The sequence below is a fragment of the Acyrthosiphon pisum genome, chromosome A2 (genome assembly GCF_005508785.2).
Source record: "Acyrthosiphon pisum isolate AL4f chromosome A2, pea_aphid_22Mar2018_4r6ur, whole genome shotgun sequence".
In the NCBI taxonomy this organism is placed as follows: domain Eukaryota; kingdom Metazoa; phylum Arthropoda; class Insecta; order Hemiptera; family Aphididae; genus Acyrthosiphon; species Acyrthosiphon pisum.
In genome coordinates this window covers 86,562,607-86,587,035 of record NC_042495.1, presented here as the reverse complement: position 1 = coordinate 86,587,035, position 24,429 = coordinate 86,562,607, and the positions used below count along the sequence as shown (strand labels likewise).

At 29.1% G+C, this 24,429-nt stretch overlaps 1 protein-coding gene across 1 annotated transcript; it reads right to left on the bottom strand.

Annotated features, from left to right (window-relative positions):
* Nucleotides 1-20,249: 20,249 nt before the first annotated feature.
* On the bottom strand, nucleotides 20,250-23,107 carry LOC100161928 (zinc transporter ZIP11). Its single transcript, XM_001947624.5, has 4 exons — nucleotides 22,800-23,107; nucleotides 22,457-22,694; nucleotides 21,924-22,019; nucleotides 20,250-20,497 (listed from the first exon to the last, which is right to left on the bottom strand). Exons 1-4 carry the CDS (start codon nucleotides 22,905-22,907, stop codon nucleotides 20,277-20,279), a joined length of 663 nt encoding a protein of 220 aa, XP_001947659.2. The 5' UTR covers nucleotides 22,908-23,107; the 3' UTR covers nucleotides 20,250-20,276.
* Nucleotides 23,108-24,429: the final 1,322 nt, after the last annotated feature.

Genomic DNA, 24,429 nt, shown 5'->3' with positions numbered 1-24,429 from the left:
ATACGATATAGGGACACACACACACGCACGCACGTAGACACATAAACGGTGTATGTGTGACGCGCGTGTGTGTGTGTGTGTACGTGAACGGGGCTATGCTGTGCGTCTGGTACCAAGGTCAGTGGCCGAAGGAATGCTGTCGTCTCGCCCGCGTGAGTGAGTGTGTGTGTGTGTGTGTGTGTGTGTTATAGGCCTCCGCCTCCGACGCTGCCGTTTTATGGGGCTCGCCGGCGTGCGATTGTTGTGTACGCGTGTATCGACGTGTTTACGTGACGAGTTGTGTTTTATAATATCGATGGTTTGAAGAACAAGAAAAAAACAAAAACAAAAACAAAACGGAACGAGAGACAAAAATGTACTGTCCGGACGTGAAAACGGTTTCGCGTCATCGCCGCTGCGACGTGATGGACTGCCGACGGTATAGTTCGAGGTAGCCGGTACATGTAAGGCGGTAAGGTGCATGCAGACTGCTGTCTGCGTTTTTCTACAGCACGTCGTCGCGACAATATAACTGCAACAATATTGCAAAGCAAACGGGTGCTGCAAAGCAAACGGGTGCTGCAAAGCGTGTATCATAAATCTGAAGATGGTGAACAAATGTTTTCGAATTCACGTAATGCGGTCTTATAACCACGAGAAATATTATAATTGTTATTATTAGAACGGCGAAACAACGAGATTGGACGGGAGATTTCAATGGGAGCAGTCGTCTTTAAATTGAAAGGAAACGATTAATTATAAGTGCATTGGATAAACGACGCCTGAACAGAGAAGGGATGCTTTATACAATTGTCTCTACGTAATAGATTTTTGTAAAACATAACACGATTCGACAAACAAGAATTTTTTTTTAAATCATCAGGAATCTAATTTCTGATTCCTGTATCAACGTGGCTAGGAATATAAACATAATAATAAAATAGTATGTTGTAAATCTGAAATAAACATATCATTATTGTTTATCGTGAGTAAGTTGCACACTTGCACTACGGTTTTCGATTTGATGGTTTCGTCGGCTCTGCAACTTGGCGATCAGGGTCTAGATGAAAACAAATCCGTTGATAGGAACACAATCAACGGAGACACTTTTAAAGCCGCCATTATTGTGGAATTAAAACACATCCAATTATATTAGGATAATAATATTATAATTAGTATCATGATTTTCGACATATTTTATGCATTGCAAAAGACAACAGTCTAAATAACTCTGCGTTAGTGCGCTCTGTTTTGGAACGAATTCGTTTTTTTCAAACTGATAAAGCGACAGAGAGCGCTCGCGCTGACACTTGCTACAAGTTACCATTGATGGAAAATTAATACATTTTATTTTACCATTTTTATATCGTCAAAATCACATTTCAAAACACTCTTGGTAATTTTTACGTTCATTTAATTGCGTTCGAAAACGAAAGGAAAAAAGATTTAACAAACGCAAATTACTTACTGATTTCATAAAAATTTGAAAATATTTGAAAAATAATACAAATTGTAACAAAGAACTAAGTCAATGCCTATTTTTTGTGAAATTTGATTATTAGCTATTTATATCATATTCAAACTTCAGCATAAAAAAGTTGAAAAATTGGACAATTCGGCGGTTAGCCCCTAATGAGTGCTGCGATAAAGCCTTGTCCGGCGTTCTAGCTTCAGGATGGGTGACCGCACCCAGGTGACAGGGTTCTTTGTGATGTAAAAGTTTGTTAGAAGGTCATTCTCACTAATATCAAAACTGACAGCACCCTATTGAAACTAGCGAATGAAAATTTGATATCGTACGTCGTACGTCATCTTAAATAAGAAATTGTTAATAATATTTTAAATGTACAAAATATTCTTACATAACTACTTAATAACAAAGGAATTGAAAAAAAAAAATTTACATTCAATTAATTATAACTAAATCCAAAAGATTCCAATATAATAGTACCCTGTTACTTATCAATTATATTGAAATGTAAAACTAAAACAGCTAACAAGTATATTGGCGATTAAGTCTCCTATATTCAATTAATTGTATTACATTGTTAAAATATTTACAATTATTACTAATTGTTTTATTCAATAAATTATTTGTAATACCATTTTACATAGAATTTAGACGAGTTTGGTTTTACATAATAACTATAACTTTGAACAATAAAATAACAAATTGATATTTGAATAATTAATTATTTACAAGTAAATAATACTTGAATACTTTGCATTCAATAAACACAGGAAGACGAGATCGTTAGGAATACGATTAGTGTTGCGTTAGGGTCTACTATTTTACGGGAACATTTATTCAAACGACTTTGTTAAGCACATGGTAAGTTTGAAATTAAAAAATGAATTTTAATGGGAAAAGGTGCCTTGGTTTTACCAAACACTCCAGCTTCAAATATTTCTATAGCATCCCCAAATTATTACTATGTATTTAAATTTGCTAAATTATGATAACTCGTACCTTTGAATACAATATGTACTGCATTATTGGATTATTAGAATATCAAGTTTTTCTGAAAATTAAAAAAAAAAACAAGAAATCGGTGTTTAATTTACTTGCTGTTATTTGTTTTACAGCGTTTTATTTTTATACATATTAAACAACGTTATAGTATATTTTAAATATTTATTTAATATTTGTCAACATGTTAACTAACGTTCTAATTATATAGTAACACATAAGGTATTGTTATTTTTCTGTATTAAAAGTATTTAGTTTTCCAAACTAATACACAGAATAAAAATGGTAACTATTAGTAAATTATACGATAACTAATTAAAACTAGTTACACACAAAAATAACGAGTGTCTGATAATTAAGCATACTTATTCAAATACCAATGATCAATTGAAAATCAATGATAACTGATGAATGAAATGTTTTGGTTCTTTCCGTGGATTTAAGCATTTAAAGAAAAATATACATTTTTTTAAAATAGTTTTGTTCAAAATCTGAAAGCACTATGTTAGGTCACCTATATGTACACGCTATGTGGCTATAATAATAGTTACCTATCACACCCGGCTAGTATGTAAGTCTGTAAGTCATAAATTATTTTATTTATATTTTCTGTGGAGATGTTCTAGAGAGATTCACAAACAACACACGTGGACGTGACATCGATGACTCCTGCATGGAAGACAATACTATAACAAGGTTGGGTTAGGTTAGGTCACAGAATAGAATAATCGGAATGTACACCGATAACAAATTATACAGTAAGATAGGGCCAAACAAAAAATCAGCCGCCATTTTAATTGAGGTAGTTTTTATCAATTTTAAGTAGCGATTAGACTGATTAGTGATTTGTAAACTGTAATGTTGTTTGGAATATGTTTCTTATCTTGAATTAAAACTGATAAAACCACCTCAAATAAAATGGCGAATTATTTTCTGTTATCGGCCTGCCACCCAAAAGTGTCCACCCCCTGGTTAGGTGTCGCCCGTATAGAAAGTAACAGAAGTATAATAATTGTAAAAATTAAATGGATCGAAATAGACGAAAACGAACGAGACAAACACGATAAAGAACAAGACGAAAAAGACGCACAGTAATAATAACCGATAATATATATTGGAGAGTTAGGCGCATGTTTACGACCCGATGGTATTATTATGAACGTGTGGCGGCGGCTGTGATTATAAGATTATTGTAAAACGACGCCTGGGCGCCTGTGGTTTAGCGTGGATCACCATCACTGTGTGGGCACCGCCGCCAACCCATATTATAGGTACAACAACACCGTGTAACGTATACGGTGGTGGGTGTGAGGGCGGGTGGCGGCGGCTTTTTAACGCGCCGGGAACACACACAATATACATTTTTCAACCGGTCCTATAAACACAATCAAACGGACAGCGGAGGTGCGCACAACGAATAAGAAGATAAATATAGAGAATAATGGTTAGAGGCGAAATTTGGGGTTCACGCAGATGATGACGACGAGTATTAAAAATAATTAAATGTATATCGACGTAGTCCTGGCCGGGCGTCGGCACGGGGTGTCCGGACAAAAGGATTCAGACAACAAAATATGTTAATAAATACGCTTTTTGATCGATAACGACGCGATTGTATTTGAGATGAGAGATCCTTTTTCGGGAAATCAATACGAGTAGGACGCGAGGCAGAAAACCAGATTCTATTAATTTTTTTTTAAATACTTTTTTTGCATCGTCTCGTTTCTGCGCGCTTCTTGCGTGTACAGTGTACACGTATTAATGTATTATTATATACAATTGATATTTTTTGTTCTCGCCGCCGTACAATCACGGCGGCGGTTCTTCGAATTCACCGGTCGCCGACGCAGCGTCGAAATGCGTAAAAACGTAAAGTACGCGCGTAACAAGCAAAACCGTGTGGGGCTGCGACGGCGCTGTTCTTACTTCTTCTTACGCACCGCGTCGATGACAAGACCGACTAACCGACCACCGCGTGTAGATACTTTTATTATATTATTATGTACACGTACAAAATACTAACTAGTTCATTCCCTAAAAAAGAAGCCACAGCGAAAGAATTTCAGGAATGTTCGAGCACGCGCGCATAGGACTTACACACACACTAGACACATGCAACAGTTAATATATTATTATATAGTCAGATAGTCATAGAGACAGGCATTTCTGAAAACACATTGTATAGGTCTGTGACAAACGATATAAGGAGATATAAGGTTCTCAAAACGTTCTCAGAGGGAGAGGATAGCAAAGACTACGCACTCGTGGTTTTTAATTTTATCTAGCAACATCAAATATAATGTATTAAACTATATTTAGTTTGGTATCCATACATTTGTGTATTGGAATATATACAAATAATTGTGTGTCATAAAGCCATAAAGGTATAATTGGCTCGTGGTTTGTGCGTTCATAAATAACAATATATTTTTTCTTCACTTTCCAAATAAAGATAATTAATTTTTTTTATCATTATATCAAAATGACTTGACTTTGAAGACAATATTATTTAAATTATAATTATCAGAACCACCAAACAAAACCACTACCCTACGCCCTATTATATATTGACTTTTATAAAAACATTATTATAATAATATGTATATTAGTGTAAAATATATATTATTTATAATTTTTTTTTTAGTTATTCAATATCAGATGATTCATAATAATTATTTGAATAAATTCAATACATACATAAACGATGACCAAATGAAAACAGCAAGGTAGTGAGTGATAAATAATATACATATAGATTAGATGTGTATATTTTTACTATTTACTATTTTCAAAGTCTTGAACATGGAATATACAGACATTTTGACGCCCCCAACTATAAACGTCTTTCTTCATTTCACCAAATTCACAACCTATCCAATAATATTACTATACCGATGTCACAGTTATAATGTAATATACCTACTTAACACATTAAAACCGCGTCACCGCTATTGATCTAGTATATATAAGATACATCATACATATAATAGCAATAGCAATATGAACATGATACGAAGTGACAATAATGTACGAATAATATTCATTATATATTCTATAACAATATTCGATGTATTTTTTCCCCTAAGACCTAGCTTTTAATAAATTAATAATAAAATAAATTCAGATTCAGTAACACTGATATTATTAAGTATTTTTATCTACAAATATTTGATACACGACTAAAAACATTTTTTTTTTTTTAGTATCTGAGTAGAAAAAAACCTTATCAGATGAGAAAATAATATATTATTTTAGTTTACGCATATATAGTTATTAGTTATTAAATAAATAGCATAGTAAAAGTCAAAATTTTAAATATTCTATCGGCGACGTTTTATTGTCGTTAGCTACAGTTAAGTCCTACTACTTATGAAAGTCAATGATGAAAGAAGAAGACAAGAACGGTAAAGTATTAGAGGTGTGGAGAACTGGAGAAGACCGTGGCCGTGACGGACGTTGACAGTTCCCAGAATGGCGTACGGATACAGACAAACGTACATAATATGTTATTTAGGTACAGAATTAGCAGTTTTTCCATACCCATTATACACTCGTATTTATAAATGTACATCAGGAATGCACCACGCCACTACTTCTTCCCTAAATACCATCTTGTTGTTTGACCTATAATAATATTGTTACCAAGGCATGCCTATTGGTTGTCGATTTTACAGAAGGCGATGGTCGACAAATAAAGATCATCTCACAGACTCATGAGCACGATTTTTAAGCAAATATTTAATAGCGGCTATAAGTTATAAACATAATAATGTTATTATATTAGTAAGTAATACTATGTCTTATTAGGCGTACAAGATACAATTCTGTGTATTATAATTAATTATAATGTTATTGACCAATAAGAAATAATTTACTTCAACAGACGACAAGACGAGGGTTAGGTTCACAAAATGAAATAGTTTGTCTAAAAAATCTATAAAACTGTTATACTTTTAAGAAAATTTTTATGATTTCATCAAGTGATTTTTAAATGTCTATAAATATTAATTATAGTGTAAAAAAAAATCACAAAAAATAACTTAGTACTTTGAATAAACATTTAAAAAATTCAGTATAATATTATTATATAAATAATGTTGTGTAATAATGTCTATAAGACAAATTGTAAGATAATATTACAGAGCCATAAAGGCAATTTCTTCTCAATCATGTACATTCAAATTCTATTAGGCCAATGAAAACTTTTTAAAATAAATTACGCTGTTATCTTTTAAGACTTTAGTCATATCTATTGTGTATATTATTATAGTGTACACACTTCACTAAAACCCAAACTAAAGAGGAATGGGACAGTAAAGATAGACAATTATTATACATTCTGGTTCTCGCAGAACACGTGACCCGTGTATAAGCTCAAATGAGTGTGTTTAAAAAGTGTGTAATACCGCGATGAGTGGATTCATGTGTATGAAGATAATACATAGTTACTTATTCGCTGTACAGTTTAATGGCCTTAGTGCAGTGTAATAAACATTTAAATACTGTAATTATTATTAGTAAAAAATCAAATCCGTTAAAATGAGGGTGGCAAAATAAATGTACTTAATAAATATGTGCATTAAGAATTAAATTTCTTCTGATCATTATGACCATTAGCGAAATAATTATAATGTATCAGTACAGTAATTTATTACTTATTATTATAGGTACTATAAAAATTTAGAACTCAAAGTAAGCCATTCAACCTATTGAATTTAAATAACATTGTTCTATGATAAATGAATTGCTTGTTCTTCAAATTGGAATAAAACACAAAATTTAAGTATGTGTGTATATATTACGACCACAAAAATATGCAATATTTTATTTACACGTTTGAAATTAAAATAAATAAAGATAAATATAAAATATAAAATAAATAAGCCAATACGAACTTTAACAATTTTTAGTTTTCTATATTTTTTTAAATTATCGCAGTGAATTTATAGAAGTACCCATAGTTTTCAGTACCTATTTTTGTACCAAGACAAGCTATTTGATTGGTACTACAATTTTTTCATCCCTATTACATATAATAACATTTATTTAGGTAGGTACCTTCAAACTGCAAGATAATTAATCAAATACCTCATGCTCTAAAATCTATATTGTATATTAAATGAATGCTTATGAACACTTAATTAGCTAAACTGAATAAGATAGAATATTCTTAGTCGTGTCTTGTGAATATTTCTTATTTTTATCAAAAACATTAAGCACTTAAGATTAATACACATTGATTTATCAACATTTTTAATCAATAAATCTATTGTTCAGTTGTATTAGTAGTATAGACTATTACTAATATAGATATAGTATGAATGTTTTTTTATTACCTTATATTATAGGAAATGTTAATTGAAAAACATGTTTAAAGTATAAAGAAACAATTGAAATAACATTAAAGTAAATTGCTGACTGCTGTAGTAATAAATAAAAAGTAGTAGTAGTTGTAGTATAGATAAAAACGAAAAAGATATATACTTATACTGTATAGTATAAGCGAGAAATGTATAGTATATAATGTTCATATATGCATATAAACATCAAATTTTCTAGATATTTAATTATTCTAACCACTGCAGTCCAAAAAAATTTACTTATATTATGTTGAACACATATATTAATAAATTATTTATGAAAAATAAAATTAAAAATGTAGAACTAAAAATTATAAATTTGCATTAAAAACGTATAACAATGTTTAAAAAATGAATAGGTTATACAAATTAATGAAATCGTTATAAATGTATAGAAAAAAGAAAATTATGATTTTTTTAAATAAACAGTGTAACCGCCGCTTAAACTAAACCAGGCCGCTAAACCATATCCAAAATGGATAATTTATCATTCCGTTTAAACTGATACTAATAATATTAATAATAACACAACATAATATATACCACTATCCTGCACCGAGAGACCAAAAAAAGACGATTGCTCAATATACCTGATCTGTATCCTGCATTCCTGCCAGACTTTTTTTTATGCTAAATGAATTTACATTGTACAATGTATAATAATAAAACATAAAACGTTTATACGTGTATGTATTTGTTAAGCCGAATAGTAATGTAAACATAAAATGGTATGTGGATTCCTCTGGGATAGGGGGATGTCGAAAGCTGAGATAACAAAGAAGAGGCTACTTTAATATGAAAAAATTCAGATCAAAGAACATCCTATTCTATTTTGTTCAATTTATATATATATTATATGAATTTTTTTTTTTTGCGAACCTCCAAAACCGTACCTGACCACATTAAGTCACCGTCGACCTGGATATTCTAATAAGACAAAATACTACTCGCTAATAACAATACACCATAAATTTTACTGCGCTCACAATCATAATAATAATACAGAATGAGAAAGAGCGAGACATTGTAGAAAAAAGAGGATGAAACTGGCGGAGAAGGGGATTTTCTAGTACATATTATGTATATTATACAATATCATAAAGGCAAAAGAGTAGGGAACCGGTATACAGCGCGATTGCTAACATTCCTGGCAGCTAGACATCGTCGTCGCTACCGCTACCAGCTTATACTGCTTTCCAAGAATCTAGCCATATGTATATATGACACAAGGGGCTACTTGTAGGTTTCCTACAAAACTCTTTTAGAGTCATATATTATTTAAATACAAATTAAAGGTTTAAACAGTCGTCAATTATCTGTGGATTGTGCAATAATAAAAAACAAGAACATTCAATACGTAGGTACAATCAGTTTTTACTTTTTTGCTATTAGGTACCTATTAATAGGTACGTATATCATATTTAAAGTAATAACAAAATCAGTTTTTTTTTTATTGGATATTCAATTTAATATGGTATGACCAATAACAATATAAAATTATGTTAAAAACTATATTATGAATTTATATATTTAATAAATACAATAGGGATAAAGCTTTACATTCGTAGAGAAAAATCACGTCATATTATATACATAGGTATACAGTACGTTCTGATAAATGTTTGTACAAAAAAATAATACTTTAAACCTAAATTATGTTAAAATATAAACGTTAATAAAGGACATAGCCACATAGGCACCTAACCTAGGTACCTGCCTTTTGAGATAATGAGTTTTAATTGTTAATATTATATAATCATAATACTTAAATATTTGTAAGTTGTTACTAAATATTTAAGGTAGATAAAAAGGTATTATTATGGCGCTAAAATATTTAATTTAACTAATAACTTATAAGGATACAAGGTTGAAATACAAGTCAAAATATAATACACCTATCTCTGTAGTCTGTACACACTGTAATTATTAATAAATAGTACATATTATTATAAAAAAATGTATAGTGTGAAATAATTATAATTATGATTTATATTTAATAATGCAAAATATAATTAATGACATGTTCTATTATTATTTTGTGTAAATTATAAATAAAAAAGGGTGTGTCGCTCTGCTGTACAGTAGGCTACAAGTGGATCGCTGTATTGGATGGTGTTAAATTTGGATTCAATGATATAATATCGTTGCATAAGAAAAACGATTCTGAGAGAAGACTAAGTATTTTTGATGATATTATTGTAAACAAAGTAATTTATATATTACATATTTACGTGAATTTTCAATCCTTAGCTATAAAAGTTGAGCATTTTATAAATTTTTAACTAGGTACAAAATAATTATTAAATTTTGTAAAAATTCCAATCTTAAATGTTTTGATTTTACAATGATGTGTTTTTCTATTTTTAATTTTTGTGCTCGTGTACACGATAAGTAGTCGAAATACAATGCTTCGATTTTCAAATTTAGTACCTATTTTATTCTATAGGAATATTAATATTATTGATGCATTGGGGAGGTCAAAATTTAAAATTCCCAGTAAGTTTTAAAAGCGCAGTGAAAAACAAAAGAAAAAAATTAAAGAAAAACGGGATATTTTACGCAAAATCGACTCTGGTTTTTGGTGAAATTTTAAAACAAATGACCGTAGGTAGATACATGAAATGTTGACTGAATGTTTATTTTAGCATTTTCTGTGCACGATAAAATTTTCAAAATATTTTGATTTGTTTTGAACTTTTTAGGGACATTTTAAGTTTCCAATTTTATAAGTTTCTTTTACTATGAATGTCAATAAGTTTAAATATTGACAAAATACGTAAAATTCACGAAAATGTGCAATTTATTTTGAGTTAGAAATTCATAAAAATGTTTCTATTTAAATCTAAAATTTGAAAATGTAATATATGATTCCTCATAAGTTGGTTTACCTTTATCAAAAAAAAAAATGTCTACAAGCAAATCAAATTACATTTTTATAAGCGTTTGAAGTTCATATTATTACAACATTGGATATTCACTTGATTTTTCATGTAGCAATTTTGTTATTTTGTTGTAATTTAAAAACGAATAACTGTAGATACATGAAAATTCGGCAGAAGAGACCTTCAGACTCTTCTATAAAATGGTAGAAGAGATCCTGACTCTTAAGGAAATCGAAGAAAGGGCGCGACAGGCGGCAGACTGAATTCACAGAACGAGAATCGAGTGTGGCGGGCTTAGGCCGGCTCAAGAAAAGGCACAGGACGAGAAGTCTAGGATGGCTGGTTATACCGGTCCGAGAAGACACAAAAGCTAAACTGACCAAACAATATGTAGGGTCGGTCAGGGGTCTGCCTCGGCTGCCCTAGGCAGACACGCTAATGAAATAATGAAAAAATGTAAAAAAACGTAAACTGTGTAAGGCATCATGGAGCCCGCGGTATGTACATTTGCATGTACAAACTGCGATTCATGCGAGCCGGAATAAACGATGTAAACTATAAATAAACAATACTGCATGGGGGTCAAGTAATGTGATAAACGTGCGTCTCCCATGTAATGGTGCATTACCAAAAAAAAAAAAAAGAAAAAGATACATGAAAATTTGACTAAGTGTTTATATTTTCATTTTCTATATACCATCAAATTTTGAAGATATTTTGACTATTTTTGAGCTGTTTACAAACATTGTTAGTTTTCAATTTTAGATTCTGAGTGGAACGATGAATGTATTGATTTTACAATGATGTGTGTTTTTTTATTTTTTATTTTTAAATTTTTAAATTTTTTTTAAAATTTTTGTATCTGTATACACGATAAGTAGTCGAAGTAATGCTTCGATTTTCAACTTCAGTATCTTGTTCGATGGGAAAATAAAATTCCCAATAGTTTTCAAAAGCACCCGGAAAAACAAAATAAAAATTATGGAAAAACAGGAATTTTTACGCAAAATCGGTTTTTGACAAATTCGATTTTGGCTTTTGGTGTAACTCTAAAAACAATTATCGTATATACATAACATTTTAACTGAATGTTTATATTAACCTTTTCAATACATAAAAAAATTTTAACTTGTTTTGAGCTATTTACGGACATTGTCAGTTTTCAATTTTTTTAGTTTTTTTTTTCTATGAATGTCAATAAAAATGTATTTGTTGAGTAAAAATACTTGAAAATTGAATACAAGGCTCCTACTATATTGTTACAATGACATTTGAAAAATATTAAAAATTCTTAGTCACAGTTTTTTTTTTTTATAAGCATTTAAAGTTCAAAAATTGACAAAATATGGAAAAATCAGGAAAATTAGCAAATTATTTTGAGTTAAGAATTCGTAAAAATTTTTCTTTTTAAATCTAAGGTTTTAAAATGTAATACAAGATTCCTTATAAGATTATCTACCTTTATCAAAAAAGAAAATGTCTATAAGAAAGTCAAATTAAATTTTTATGAGCGTTTGAAATTCAAATTTTTACTACATTGGATATTCACTGGATTTCTCATGTAGCTATTTTGTTATTTTGATGTAATTCAAAAACGAATAACTGTAGATACATGAAAATTTTACTGAATGTTTATATTAGCATTTCCTATACACCATACAATTTTGAAAATATTTTGACTCTTTTTGAGCTGTTTATGGACATTTTCGGTTTTCAATTTTTTTAGTTTTTTATTTATTTATTTTTTATGAATATCAATAAAGTTTTATCTGTTGGGCCAAAAAGTGTAAAAATTTAATACAAGGCTCCTGATAAATTGTTACAATAGCAGTTGAACAATGTTACTAATACATAGACACATTTTTTTTTATAAGCATTTATAGATCGAATCTTGAGAAAATTCATCAAATTTAAAATTGAATAATTATTTTGTAGTTAAAAATCTATAAAATATTCAACTTTTATATCTAAGGATTGAAAATTTAAAACAAGATTCCACGTAAGTAGTTAATTCTGTTGCCAAAAAAAATTTAAAAAATTCATAAGCACAGTTTATTTTTATAGTCATTTTAAGTTCAAATTTGGACGAAATTACATATTAAAAAACCTAGTATATCTATTTTAGTTATTTTATTGTGATTGTATAATATTATTCATGGGTACTTGAAACTTCTTAAGTATAATAATATGATAGTATCACGGTTTGTTGTTGATGTATAACACCTTATTAGTACCTACCTAATGGATATTGTGATATGATTAATTTGGAATTTAGTATAGGTTCCTTAGGGTAGCCCTTAGCTTACTCTTGTAATTTTTTTTTTTAATTGTACAGTTTACGGCACCCATCCATTTTTTGTAAATACCCAAAAAAATAATACTTGCAAAATTTGAAATCAATCATTCAATTTTAAGCCGTGCCCTTGAGTAGTTTTGTCATTTTTTACAGAAAATCCTATACATTTTTTTTTCAACCAAAAAATATTAAACAATAAATATCATGTCGGAAATTATATTAAGATCTCAAAAATGTCATTTTGTACATTATTACATTGTTTATTACTGAGATAACTACAATTTTAAGTAAAAAATATGTAAATGCTCAAAAAATCCGACTAAATGGTATTTTTTTTTGTTTTTTTATTTATACCAGTCGAACAGTTCAAAATATAATAAAATTACATATATACAAAATTATTTAAAATTAAATTTTCTAAAAAAAATATGTTCTAAATAATTTGAGTTTGATAATACGTTGCAGACTTGTAGCTAAAAACATATATATATTATGATTAAAATAGAAATATACAAGTATAATATATATTATTAAGTACATATTTTTATATTTTATATAGAGTAATTATCTTTTAGTCAATTTTTTCCTATTACTAAATTTAAAATAAGTAATTAATGTAATAAATAGTTTAATTTTTTAAAGTAATTGCATTAATGTAGATTTCATGCAATCGGGAAACTTTTTCCTGTAGCCACTTACAATTTGTAAAACAAACTGTTTTTGCTCTTCGTTGGTTGTCAATAACATATTGTAATCCTCAATCAAATCAGTACCCCGTTCTGCCGTATCATTTACTATACTCGTAACTTGGTTACAATATTTAATGCAATTTTATAACTATGAATGATATCCCAAGTCGATGGATCATTTTCAAGAAAACTTTCATCCAAATTAAATAGTTTGAAAAAATCTCTGTTAACGAAAATATCTATTTCATTTTTTATAAACTCGTCCATATCACTGTTATTCAGTTTTAAACGTTTTGTACTTTCATTTGAACTGTTGTTACTATTTAATCGTTTCACCATTTTTCTTTTCATTACAGTATTTATATTTTTATCAAAAAATGCCAATCCCATGGCTTGGGGGCTCAAGTACCATAAATGATTAATACATTTCTAGACAGCTACCTTTGATATTTCTGCATCTATTGCTTGGTAGTTGTACAACTTTTTCAAAAAAACCAAGTCGTTATAAGGTGCAGCAGTTGCGGAAGTTGCCTCAAACCATGCTTGGATGTATATAATTATTAAAAACACACATGTCACATATATGGTGAAGTGCAGTTTTTTTTTTGGCACTTAGCTTAAATTCATTTCTAAATAAATACATTTTTATACAATAAATTGCCTTAGGCTGGGGCTATACACGGCGTATTCCGCAGCGTTTTCCGTCGAATTAAAAACGCATTGGTTTAAATCGGAGCAGCTATACACGACAGGCGTAATACGTTTTCCGCCGCGGTGGAAATTGGTACATCTTTTCCAGTTAATTTACCCATTTTACAATCAAAAATAGTTCGGAGAACAATTTCGAATATATGATAACACGGCAGGGTAAATGAAGTAATTTCTTTCCTAAATGTCATTCAAGCAAAACACAAGTACCTCCTATTTTACCAACATTTACTGCTGTTGTATCGAAAGATAGAGCTTTTACTAAATCATTTAGGTTCCAATCTGTCAATGTGTCCAAAATAATAGATGCTTGTGTTTCAGAAGTTCCATGTTCTAAAACGGGAACATTTTGTATAAAAAATGCTATCAGGCAGCAAGCTGGCTAATGGGTTTTTGATTTGATAATCGAATATATACCTATTTACCTATATATCATTATCTACATTATTGTTTTGGATATTCTGGAGATTGTAGGAAAAGATTTCCCAATAGATATAAATATATATATATATAAATTATTATATATTTTTAAGTGTATTTAAGTGTATTTTTTAAGAAAAATTGTATAAATATTTTAATAATATATTTATTTAGATGTGTTTAGTGTTTACTGTATATTTAGATACAAGTCTGTAACATATTATCAAACTCAAATTATTTAAAACATATTTTTATTAGAAAATTTAATTTTAAATAATTTTGTGTAAATGTAATTTTATTGTATTTTGAACCGTTCGACTGGTATAAATAAAAAAACGAAAAAATACCATTTAGTCGGATTTTATGAGCTTTTTCATATTTTTTACTTAAAATTGTAATTATCTCAGTAATAAACAATGTAATAATGTATAAAATGACATTTTTGAGATCCTCATATAATTTCCGACTTGTAACCTATTGTACAGTAGAGCGACATCCACTTGCCCACCTTTTTTCATATTTTTTATTTTGAAAGTAAAGTGAAACTACTTAAACTTGGCAAAGTATACAGTTTAAAACTACCCAACAAATTGGATAATAAGTAAATTAGTAACGCTTTAATATTAAATACCTATATGGCTATATAGTAACAACTGTTTGAGGTTAGGATCCGATATGTAGATTAGTCATGTTGCCCGTGTATTAGACAGAGACAACATCATGCGGATACGACATCCTACAAATCAGAAGTTCTCCAAAGTAAAAAACTAATAGAATTCAAATTATGGTTTTTTGAAATAATATGCACATTTCTATAGGTTATAATCTGTTTTTAAATGAAGTGAATGAACAAAAATGTATGCAACAACTTGATTTTGTTTTATGAAAAACAGGAATAATAACAATTAACAATTAGCAAAAAAAAAAAAAAATGTCAGTCACTAAAAAGAAACCAGTAAATCGTTTAAATTTTGTTATGTTGAACATTCCGACATCACAGTGTATCATCCATATTAATTATTCATTTTTTTTTTTATACGATTTGGAGAAAGCAGAACAGACAAAAGGAACAGTACCTGCGCGGCAGTTAATAAAAGGGAGAAAATGGTGGTCAAAAACGTGATGAAATGAGGTATGAATCGGCATTCCAGGCATAGCTAAGTACATACACACAGAACATATATATTCATACTTATATATTATTTATTTTTATTTATATACCGACATACATACAAATGTATATTATATATCCACACTCACGTATATACTCAACTCATATGTACAAAAACTCGCATAATGGATCTTAGTCGGGTCATGTAGTAGGGAGGGTAGATTGGTGGGGATACCTGGGGTGTACCATAGGTGCACCTGCTGGCGCTCTGACAAAACGCCAATAAACCTGTTTTGCCTTTTTAATGTTTCAGACAATCACAAATGAATAATGAAAAAAATGCTTTTTAACTTTATATGCAACTCTGTAGACTAAGAAATATTTGAATGGTTAAATAGAATGAGTGGTTCGTTTTTTTTTACAATTTTTGATCTCCGAGAATCGTATCATTGAATGAACATATTATCTGCGAGGAATGCTGTGTCTCATCATAACACGAACAAAGACAATTTTAAACGCATAATCGTAGAAAGAGTTAAGTAAAAAAACGTAAAAAATATTGTCGAGTTTACCAATAGTAGCTGCATTAACAGGACGTCACACCCGCATATATATGTTGTCTCTGTCTTACACATGTATGACAAGGTAAATTTTCGTTCACCAATTTCAATAGTATGCTGATAGTTTAGATAATATTTAAAAATGATCATCTCACTTAAAAATTAAAATAGGTATCGTAAAAAACCAACGAGAGAACACAGATAATGCTCTTACCTTAAAGTTTGATAATAGGTAAATTCACTGTAATATAAAAACTAACAGGCAACAGAACACTATTGAAACTAGCGAATGACAACAGATACATGGGTATAGCGCCTTCTTAATGTACCTAGGTATGTATATTACATTTCATATAAATACGGCACATCATTAAAAATATTTAGATAATCAATGTCAAATTAATGAATTCCATATCATTGGATCTTCAGTATTCTTATTATATTAAATTAAAACATTAATGCTATCGTTTATAAATTATAATAAATAGGTAATTAATGATGTACAACCTATTAGAGACAACGTATATAATTGTTTGAATACAATTATTTGCAAGTATAATATAAGTACTAGTAGGTATATATTTAAAACACTAATAATCAAATATTAGATATGTTAGTGGTTAGTCTAGTCCTATATAGAATATTCTTTTGTTATATTATATTCTGTTTATTGACCATTCACTGTAATATCTAATATAACAATTAACAGCAGTACAGCACACTATATTGAAACTGCAGGTGAACGAAGATTTTCGTACGTGTGTAAGACCGAGACAACATAGAACTAAATATAAACAAAAATTAGTAGTTATAACTTTACTACTCCTATAGGACCCTTGTATTTTCCAATTTATAGTCTATACGAATGTTAATAGTCTTACTACTTACTGGTTATGAATTAAAAACGTGAACTAAACATTATTATTTTAGTTAAGAACTTATCACTTAATATTTAGAATTGTATAAGAACTAATAAAATAATTTATAGTTAACGTGAGAAAATAGACAACTAAAATTAGAGACTATATCTGGAAGGGCGATTGTAAACTTTCCCGATTTTAATGAGATGTAAACTCTCCCAGTGGTACACTTTTCTAGGTCAATTCCAGTACTACCTATCGGGAATATGTAATCTCTCCCACGTCTACTCCAGTAATAATACATTTTATTTAAAAAAAGTAAATTATATATATATATATGTATATTATATAAATTAATGTTTGTCTGTGTGTGATGTTCTTTATGCATTCCTAAACCATTTATCTGACATATATGACTCAAATATTAAAATTACAATAATCAGATACCTACTACCTAGTATAATTAATTATTAATTATATTGATTTTAAATTAAGAGATCAATGAGAAATAAGCATAGCCAGATTAAGGGTCAATGTCGCCGTGAAGCAAACAATTTTTTTTACTCCCCACAAAAATAAGAAAATATATAAATGTATTTTAAGTACATCAATGACTGAAAATACTCCAATGGTCAGGCAACTGTCTAGACGGCGAGACCGCCATCCACCAACCAGCCATAGCAGAAACCTATGGGTGCCCAAATAGAAATTCTGCCAAATAGGTAGGCGTCTGAACTAGGCTTACTCCTACTAAACTAACTAGTGACTAGACCTAAATGGGCCTATTCCCGGACATAGCACCATACAAAAAAATAAAAATAAAAAAATACTCCAATAAACAGTTTTTCATAAAATGCAAAAATGTTAATATAACACAAGTAAACTTTAATAAGCTAAAAAATGTATGGTTATCCAAAAAAAATATGAAATTATTCTACATTTAAATATCTTTTTTTCTGAATACAATTTATACCTTGAAGATTAAAACTAGTTTGTACTTTTATAGGCTTTATAAAATTGATTTGAGTCTTAGTGTTGATCTTCACAGTGGCGCTGAACTAAATTTTTTTAGGTGTGACAATGAACAATAACTTTTACCCACCTTACCCCCCAAAGGATATTAGAATTAATTTTTGTTTAATATTCCTATATCTAAAAATATATGCAAGTCCAGATTATGACACACCACCCTTCAATTTTAGTTTCAAAAAATGTGATCACTAAATTTTTTACGACTATATAATTGTATAATATTGTATTATATATCCACGTCACACGTGCAGCCATAACTCAGAAATAATAAAGACTATCATCTATTGCGTACAATGCAGTTCACAACTACCATTTTACAAGCTTCATCATATTATTATCAATTATTAGAATATCAATTTCATATTTATTATCATTTAGTAATTTTTTGTGGTTCAAGATTAAGAACATTTTTATTTTATAAAAATAATAATACCCACTAAAATACATTTTTTTTTTTAAAAAAAAACAGGTTAAACACATTAAAAAAATTAATGTTTCGGGGATAAATATGGGCCCCTAAAATCAATGGGCTTGAATATTATATGTATATTGTTTGGTTTATACTATTATCATATGAAGTAAAAATATAAATAATTTTCCTAGTTTCAATGCCAATATCATTTTTACATGATAATTACATCATCCTTTACATAATAGTATGATTTAGGTAGGTAAACAATATTATATTTACATTGGATCTACTTAAATAATTTATTTTACTAGTAGTAAAACAAAAGGTTGAACTAAATTTTAATGAAAACATTACATTATAAAATTTCATAGTGTGTATAAAGTTATAAGTCACCACGAATAATGTTTTTGAATTTTACGAAATAATGAATATCATTAATCCTTGTTTAAACATCTAAATTTGTCCAAAGTTCAACTTAAAATGTCTATAAAAAAACTGAGCTTATATATTTTTTGGTTACAATATAGGTACCCACTTATGCAAAATCTTGTTTTAAATTTCCAATCCCTAGCTATAAAACTACTGAACATTTTATAAATGTTTAACCACAAAATGATTTGCTTGTGCAAGTTTAAACTAGCTTTAAATGTATGAATGTGTATTCATGCTAAGGATGCTCAATTTTGAGTAAGAAAGATATATATGAAAGAAACCTATTCTGGTCTCTTTCTAGTCTTAACTGACGTTTCGCTAAATGATTACCTCAATAACAAACCTCTCACTCGATATATGAAACAGGCCAAATCAAGACACCTCCTTCGCTTACTCTAATTGAGTATGTTGTTTCCACCGAATTACGAATTGTTTTTCTTCTTATCTTATATCCATATATTCTGTATATTTTTACATATTATTGCTAAATACCAATATTACTGTATTGTATCTTTGATGGGCTTCCATTCAATATTAATAAATAAATAAATAATTATCACTAACACGATGCAGCGTTAACACGATAAATACAAATATGATACAAAGAACTTGTAATTTATTGTACCAGATTCTATTCAATTTGCAAACAACATTGTCAGGAAATAAATTGTTTGTAGGTATTTGTCGTATTTGGAAAAAAAGAATCTATATTACAAAGTTGCATTACAAAGTTCCTATTTCAGGATTTCCCATCACTGCTTGGTGTAGGTACTACAAATCATAACATTTGTTGTAGGTACCTTTTTATAATCTATAAATATAAATACAAAAGCTGATATCCTGCTATAATCATAAATGATAAATAATACTACGATAGTATACAATTTTATCACAAATTCAAAAGTGTGACCTTCATAAAATAAAATATTTATTATTCGATTATTTTTAGGAGAGAAGGCCGCCCTAATAGTGTAATCCTAGCTACGTATCTGTACTTAAAACAAGAATATTAAGTCTTTCAAAAAAAAAAAAACTATTTATATTATTGTACTATAGTAAAGTAACTCACCTGGCACTATTAAATGTAGAAGATGGCGATGAATCAACAGCTCCAAACGCTATGCCAACAGCAAGGCCTTCAGGAATATTATGCACAGTTATAGCGATTATGAGTAATAGAATACGTTTCCAACTACATGCTTTCACATCATTATCACATTCTATTTCAGTGTATTCTGGTGGTGGATGGGTAGATTTATAGCATCGTTGTCTAGCATCTGAAATTTCTATAAAAAACATTAAAATAAATATAACTTATATTAGACATAAGTATAAGAGCTGACAAATTGATAACAAAAACAAATAAATGTAAATTATATAAGATTGCATAAAATTGTATTCTACTAAAATTTGGTTGTTTTTTTTTGGTATCGGTTCAAATATCGGTTTCAAAAAAAAACTGATACTGATAAATCCGATACCACCTATATCAATTATTGGTTCTAGTATCGGCTAATCCATAGTTTTTATATATCTAGTATTTACCAATGTAATTTGTAGTATAAAATAAGTATTCAAATATTAGTGATGATAACATGAGATATTTTGTAAAAAAAAGGTAGCTATTCGAAGGAAATTGGTAGGGCTATGTGATTTCTAAAAGTCTTTAATTTCCATCAGGGGTCCGTATTTGCTAAAAGTTTTAGAACCGCTGCTTTAGGCATTTTTATAATATGACTTTATAATAATTTATAAATATTTAAGTTATATAACAAGGGTGGCCAAATCGCGGCTCGCATCTTTACATCTTACATTAGACATAAATTAACATAATATAATATGACCTTTTTTTTTTTTTAAATCTTAGCCCTTCCATTTATATTAATATATTTGGTGGCTTGCGAGTCTCTTCTCGCTGGCCACCCCTGTTATATAATATACCTATTATTTCAATTATTATTTCTTACCTATAGAATTATAAGATAATTGAGTTGTTTAAGGAAATAAGGTTAATTGTTTGACATAGTTTATGTCATATATACAGTAACTAAATTATACTAGACAGTAAAAAGTTACCAATATATTTACAAACAAAGACATAAATACAAATATATTATATTCTATATAGCAAAACTAAATGTCACAACAAAACCTACATTGTTTTATAAACACAATAACTTTATGTTAGCTAAGTATTCTTAAATATTCAAACATTAACATTATAAGTACTTGTTATAACCCTGTCTGAATCTTATATCGGCCAATTAAAAATGCCAGATAGGTTGCGGGATCATCATTAAATACTTAATTTTAATAATAGACCACAAAGTTATTCATTCCAAATTTAGCCTTAATAACCAGTATAATTTACAAATTGACATATATATGTCTAATACCTGGGGGTAATTCTATAATTTTGTGCTACACGGAGAGCGTTATCGTAACGTCATTGTGTTGAAGCTAGGAGCCTTAAATATCATTGCATTTTTCTGACCAATTACAAATTAAAGATTTCATGACAACCAAACAATAACAAAGATGAAATTAATGTTATAAAGTTCCTAGGTTGCCCCTAGCAACCAATGATTAATATAATTAAATTATCATAGCAACCTAACTATACTTTTTTAGATTCTGAGTGTAGTATTAAATTTACAAGACATATCTACATGCAGTGTGAATACTACTTGATTGTTAAACTACAATTCTTACCATCAGTTATTCCAATTGATTGTTGATTATCTTTATAATAAGTACGTTCTGTATCAGAATCACATTTAAACTTCTTTTTTGAACACTGATTTGCTTCTAAGAATAAAATTTTAAAAAAAATGTATAAATAATAAATATTATATAGTACCTAATAATTGTCTAACACTAAAATAATAGTAGTGGTATTATTAGAAAAATCACTAGTGTTTAATATTAATATTTACTGAATTTGTTTTAAATTATAAGTAATAATTAATGATAGCAATTTAAGATTAATTGAAAGAAAAGTATTGAAAACCACCGAACTACTGTTGAATTATATAAAAGAACCTAGCATACAATATATTTTGTATTTATTTTATTATCAATATCAATGTTAATGGATATTGACTTAAATCTTTATAAAATACAACGTCTACTATTTTATGGTGTTAAATTTAACTATGAATATGAATTTTCTAATTTACATATTTATTTATTTATTAACTATTGAATGATCGCAGTATAAACTTCAGACATATATAAATATTTACCAGGTATTAAAATATTAAGTACGTCCATTTCATACAATGATATGATTAGGTCTGATAAGTACACAAAAAATGCACCAAATACAAAACCAACTAGTGCGGGTATAAATGAAAACTGTCCGTCAATTCCATAGGTACTGTCCTGTCCAGCTAGTTCAATTGCTGGTGCTAACAGTGACCAATATGATGCCGCTATCATCACACCACTTGAGAATCCCAAGCTCCCATCCAGTAGCTTTCTCTGCAATAGACATCATTACATCAATCACCAATTTGAATTTACATTCTACATGTCAAGTTGTCATATTAGAGGAAAAATACACATAAAATTGAAACCCATATTTACTTGTGTACCGCTGAATACCAGGATTAAACTGGACCCGACAGCCGTTAAGCCCCATGTGAACAAAGTGCCAAATAGTGTCTGTACGACCGGACTGAAATTTGGTAACATGATGGATATTTCCTACTTTGGAGGCCGGTTAAGAACCTTCGAGAAGACGAATGCGTCGGAATCGTCTCAACTCATCAGAAATCAGAATCAAAATATCTGATGGTGTCGACGAAACGTACACTTGTAAAACGTATTTAATCGTAATTTTGTCGGGAGAAAAGCACACTCCATGTTTGTGTGTTTACAAAATATAAAATAAAAAATATAATATACCTGCGAGTCTGTGATTGTTTTGATAATATAAGGCGCCATCTAGCGGCGCACGCCACGACAATCGTCAGAATAATATTGATGTACATCACACGACATTCAGAAAAGGCACCTAATTCAAGTGATAATTTCTTAAAGAATATTTATCTTTTGTTTAAAATTAAACTTCTATATTTACTAAACATTATTTTCATACTGAGAAAAAATTGAAAACATTCTTCAGTTATATGTTTTAAGCAAACAGTTTTGTATTCTTTAAGTTTAACAAAAGCAGAGTAATCGGTTTTTAAAGGTTTGGAAGAACATACAGAATTAATTCATCCATCAAAAACGTTGTCATTATTTTCAATTCTTGATAATCTATATAACCTATAGTTAAACAATTCAACAATATTTAAAATACATTCGACATACCTAATTAAATAAAATAAAGTAGGTACCTCTCTGTATATATTTAATAATGCCAAGTGCCAACCCATTTAATCGGTCCTCCACCGTCTTGTTTCGTAAATAGATTTTTAATCAATGAAGACAAGAGAACGATCTTTCACTCGAAGCACCTAAAAAGGGAAGTGTTGATCCAATTTGCAAAAATCTATGTATAGACTAATGTAACGTAGATTCACAAAAGTTTAGAGTATCAATAAACGTTTTTGGCCTTTTATCTTCAAGCGTATTTGAACAATATCTATTGGAGGAGTGGAGGACCCGAGGACTAATGTCTTCTAATGTGACGGGGACACCATGGTCGTAAACGTTTTTGTTATAGTCATTGCTCACTATTAATACATAATATATATTCAAAATAATATACTTTATGCATAATAAAATCTCAAAAATACCACCGTCTATCATACATAAGCAAAATAAGACGTTATCAGTAATGAATCCATAGCTTTATTTTAGAAATATGTTATGGTCTCATTGTCAAAACACATATTATGGTTATGTACAAAAATATTTTTTTTCCTAATTTTTAACTTTGTCCTAATGTTTAAAATAATTTAAATTCAGTTTAGTTCCCCCACGCTATTTTCATTTTTTAGGGGGCTGCAGCAGGTTTTGTCAAAACTAATGTATATTTGACCTATCTAAACATTAACTTTGTTTGTTATAATGTTTTTCAATATATTTAAATTCTGTATCATAAAATAAACCTTAAGGGGGCTGGAGGGAGCTCGATTCAATGAAAAAAAGTGACTTTTAGACCAATAAACTAGACAAAACTGAAAGAATTTGGTTTGACAGATTTTAATTTTGAAAACGGATTTTGATTGATCAACAAGTCTACTAGGGAATGATCGAGGCGATT

What these genes read in the sequence shown, in the direction of transcription:
- LOC100161928 (XM_001947624.5), bottom strand. Translation starts at nt 22,907, where the DNA reads ATGTTACCAAATTTCAGTCCGGTCGTACAGACACTATTTGGCACTTTG. An exon ending in TGGTATTCAGCGGTACACAA is followed by an intron (nt 22,695 to 22,799) that starts GTAAATATGGGT and finishes TGTCTATTGCAG; the next exon opens with AGAAAGCTACTGGATGGGAG. An exon ending in ACTTAATATTTTAATACCTG is followed by an intron (nt 22,020 to 22,456) that starts GTAAATATTTAT and finishes TTTTATTCTTAG; the next exon opens with AAGCAAATCAGTGTTCAAAA.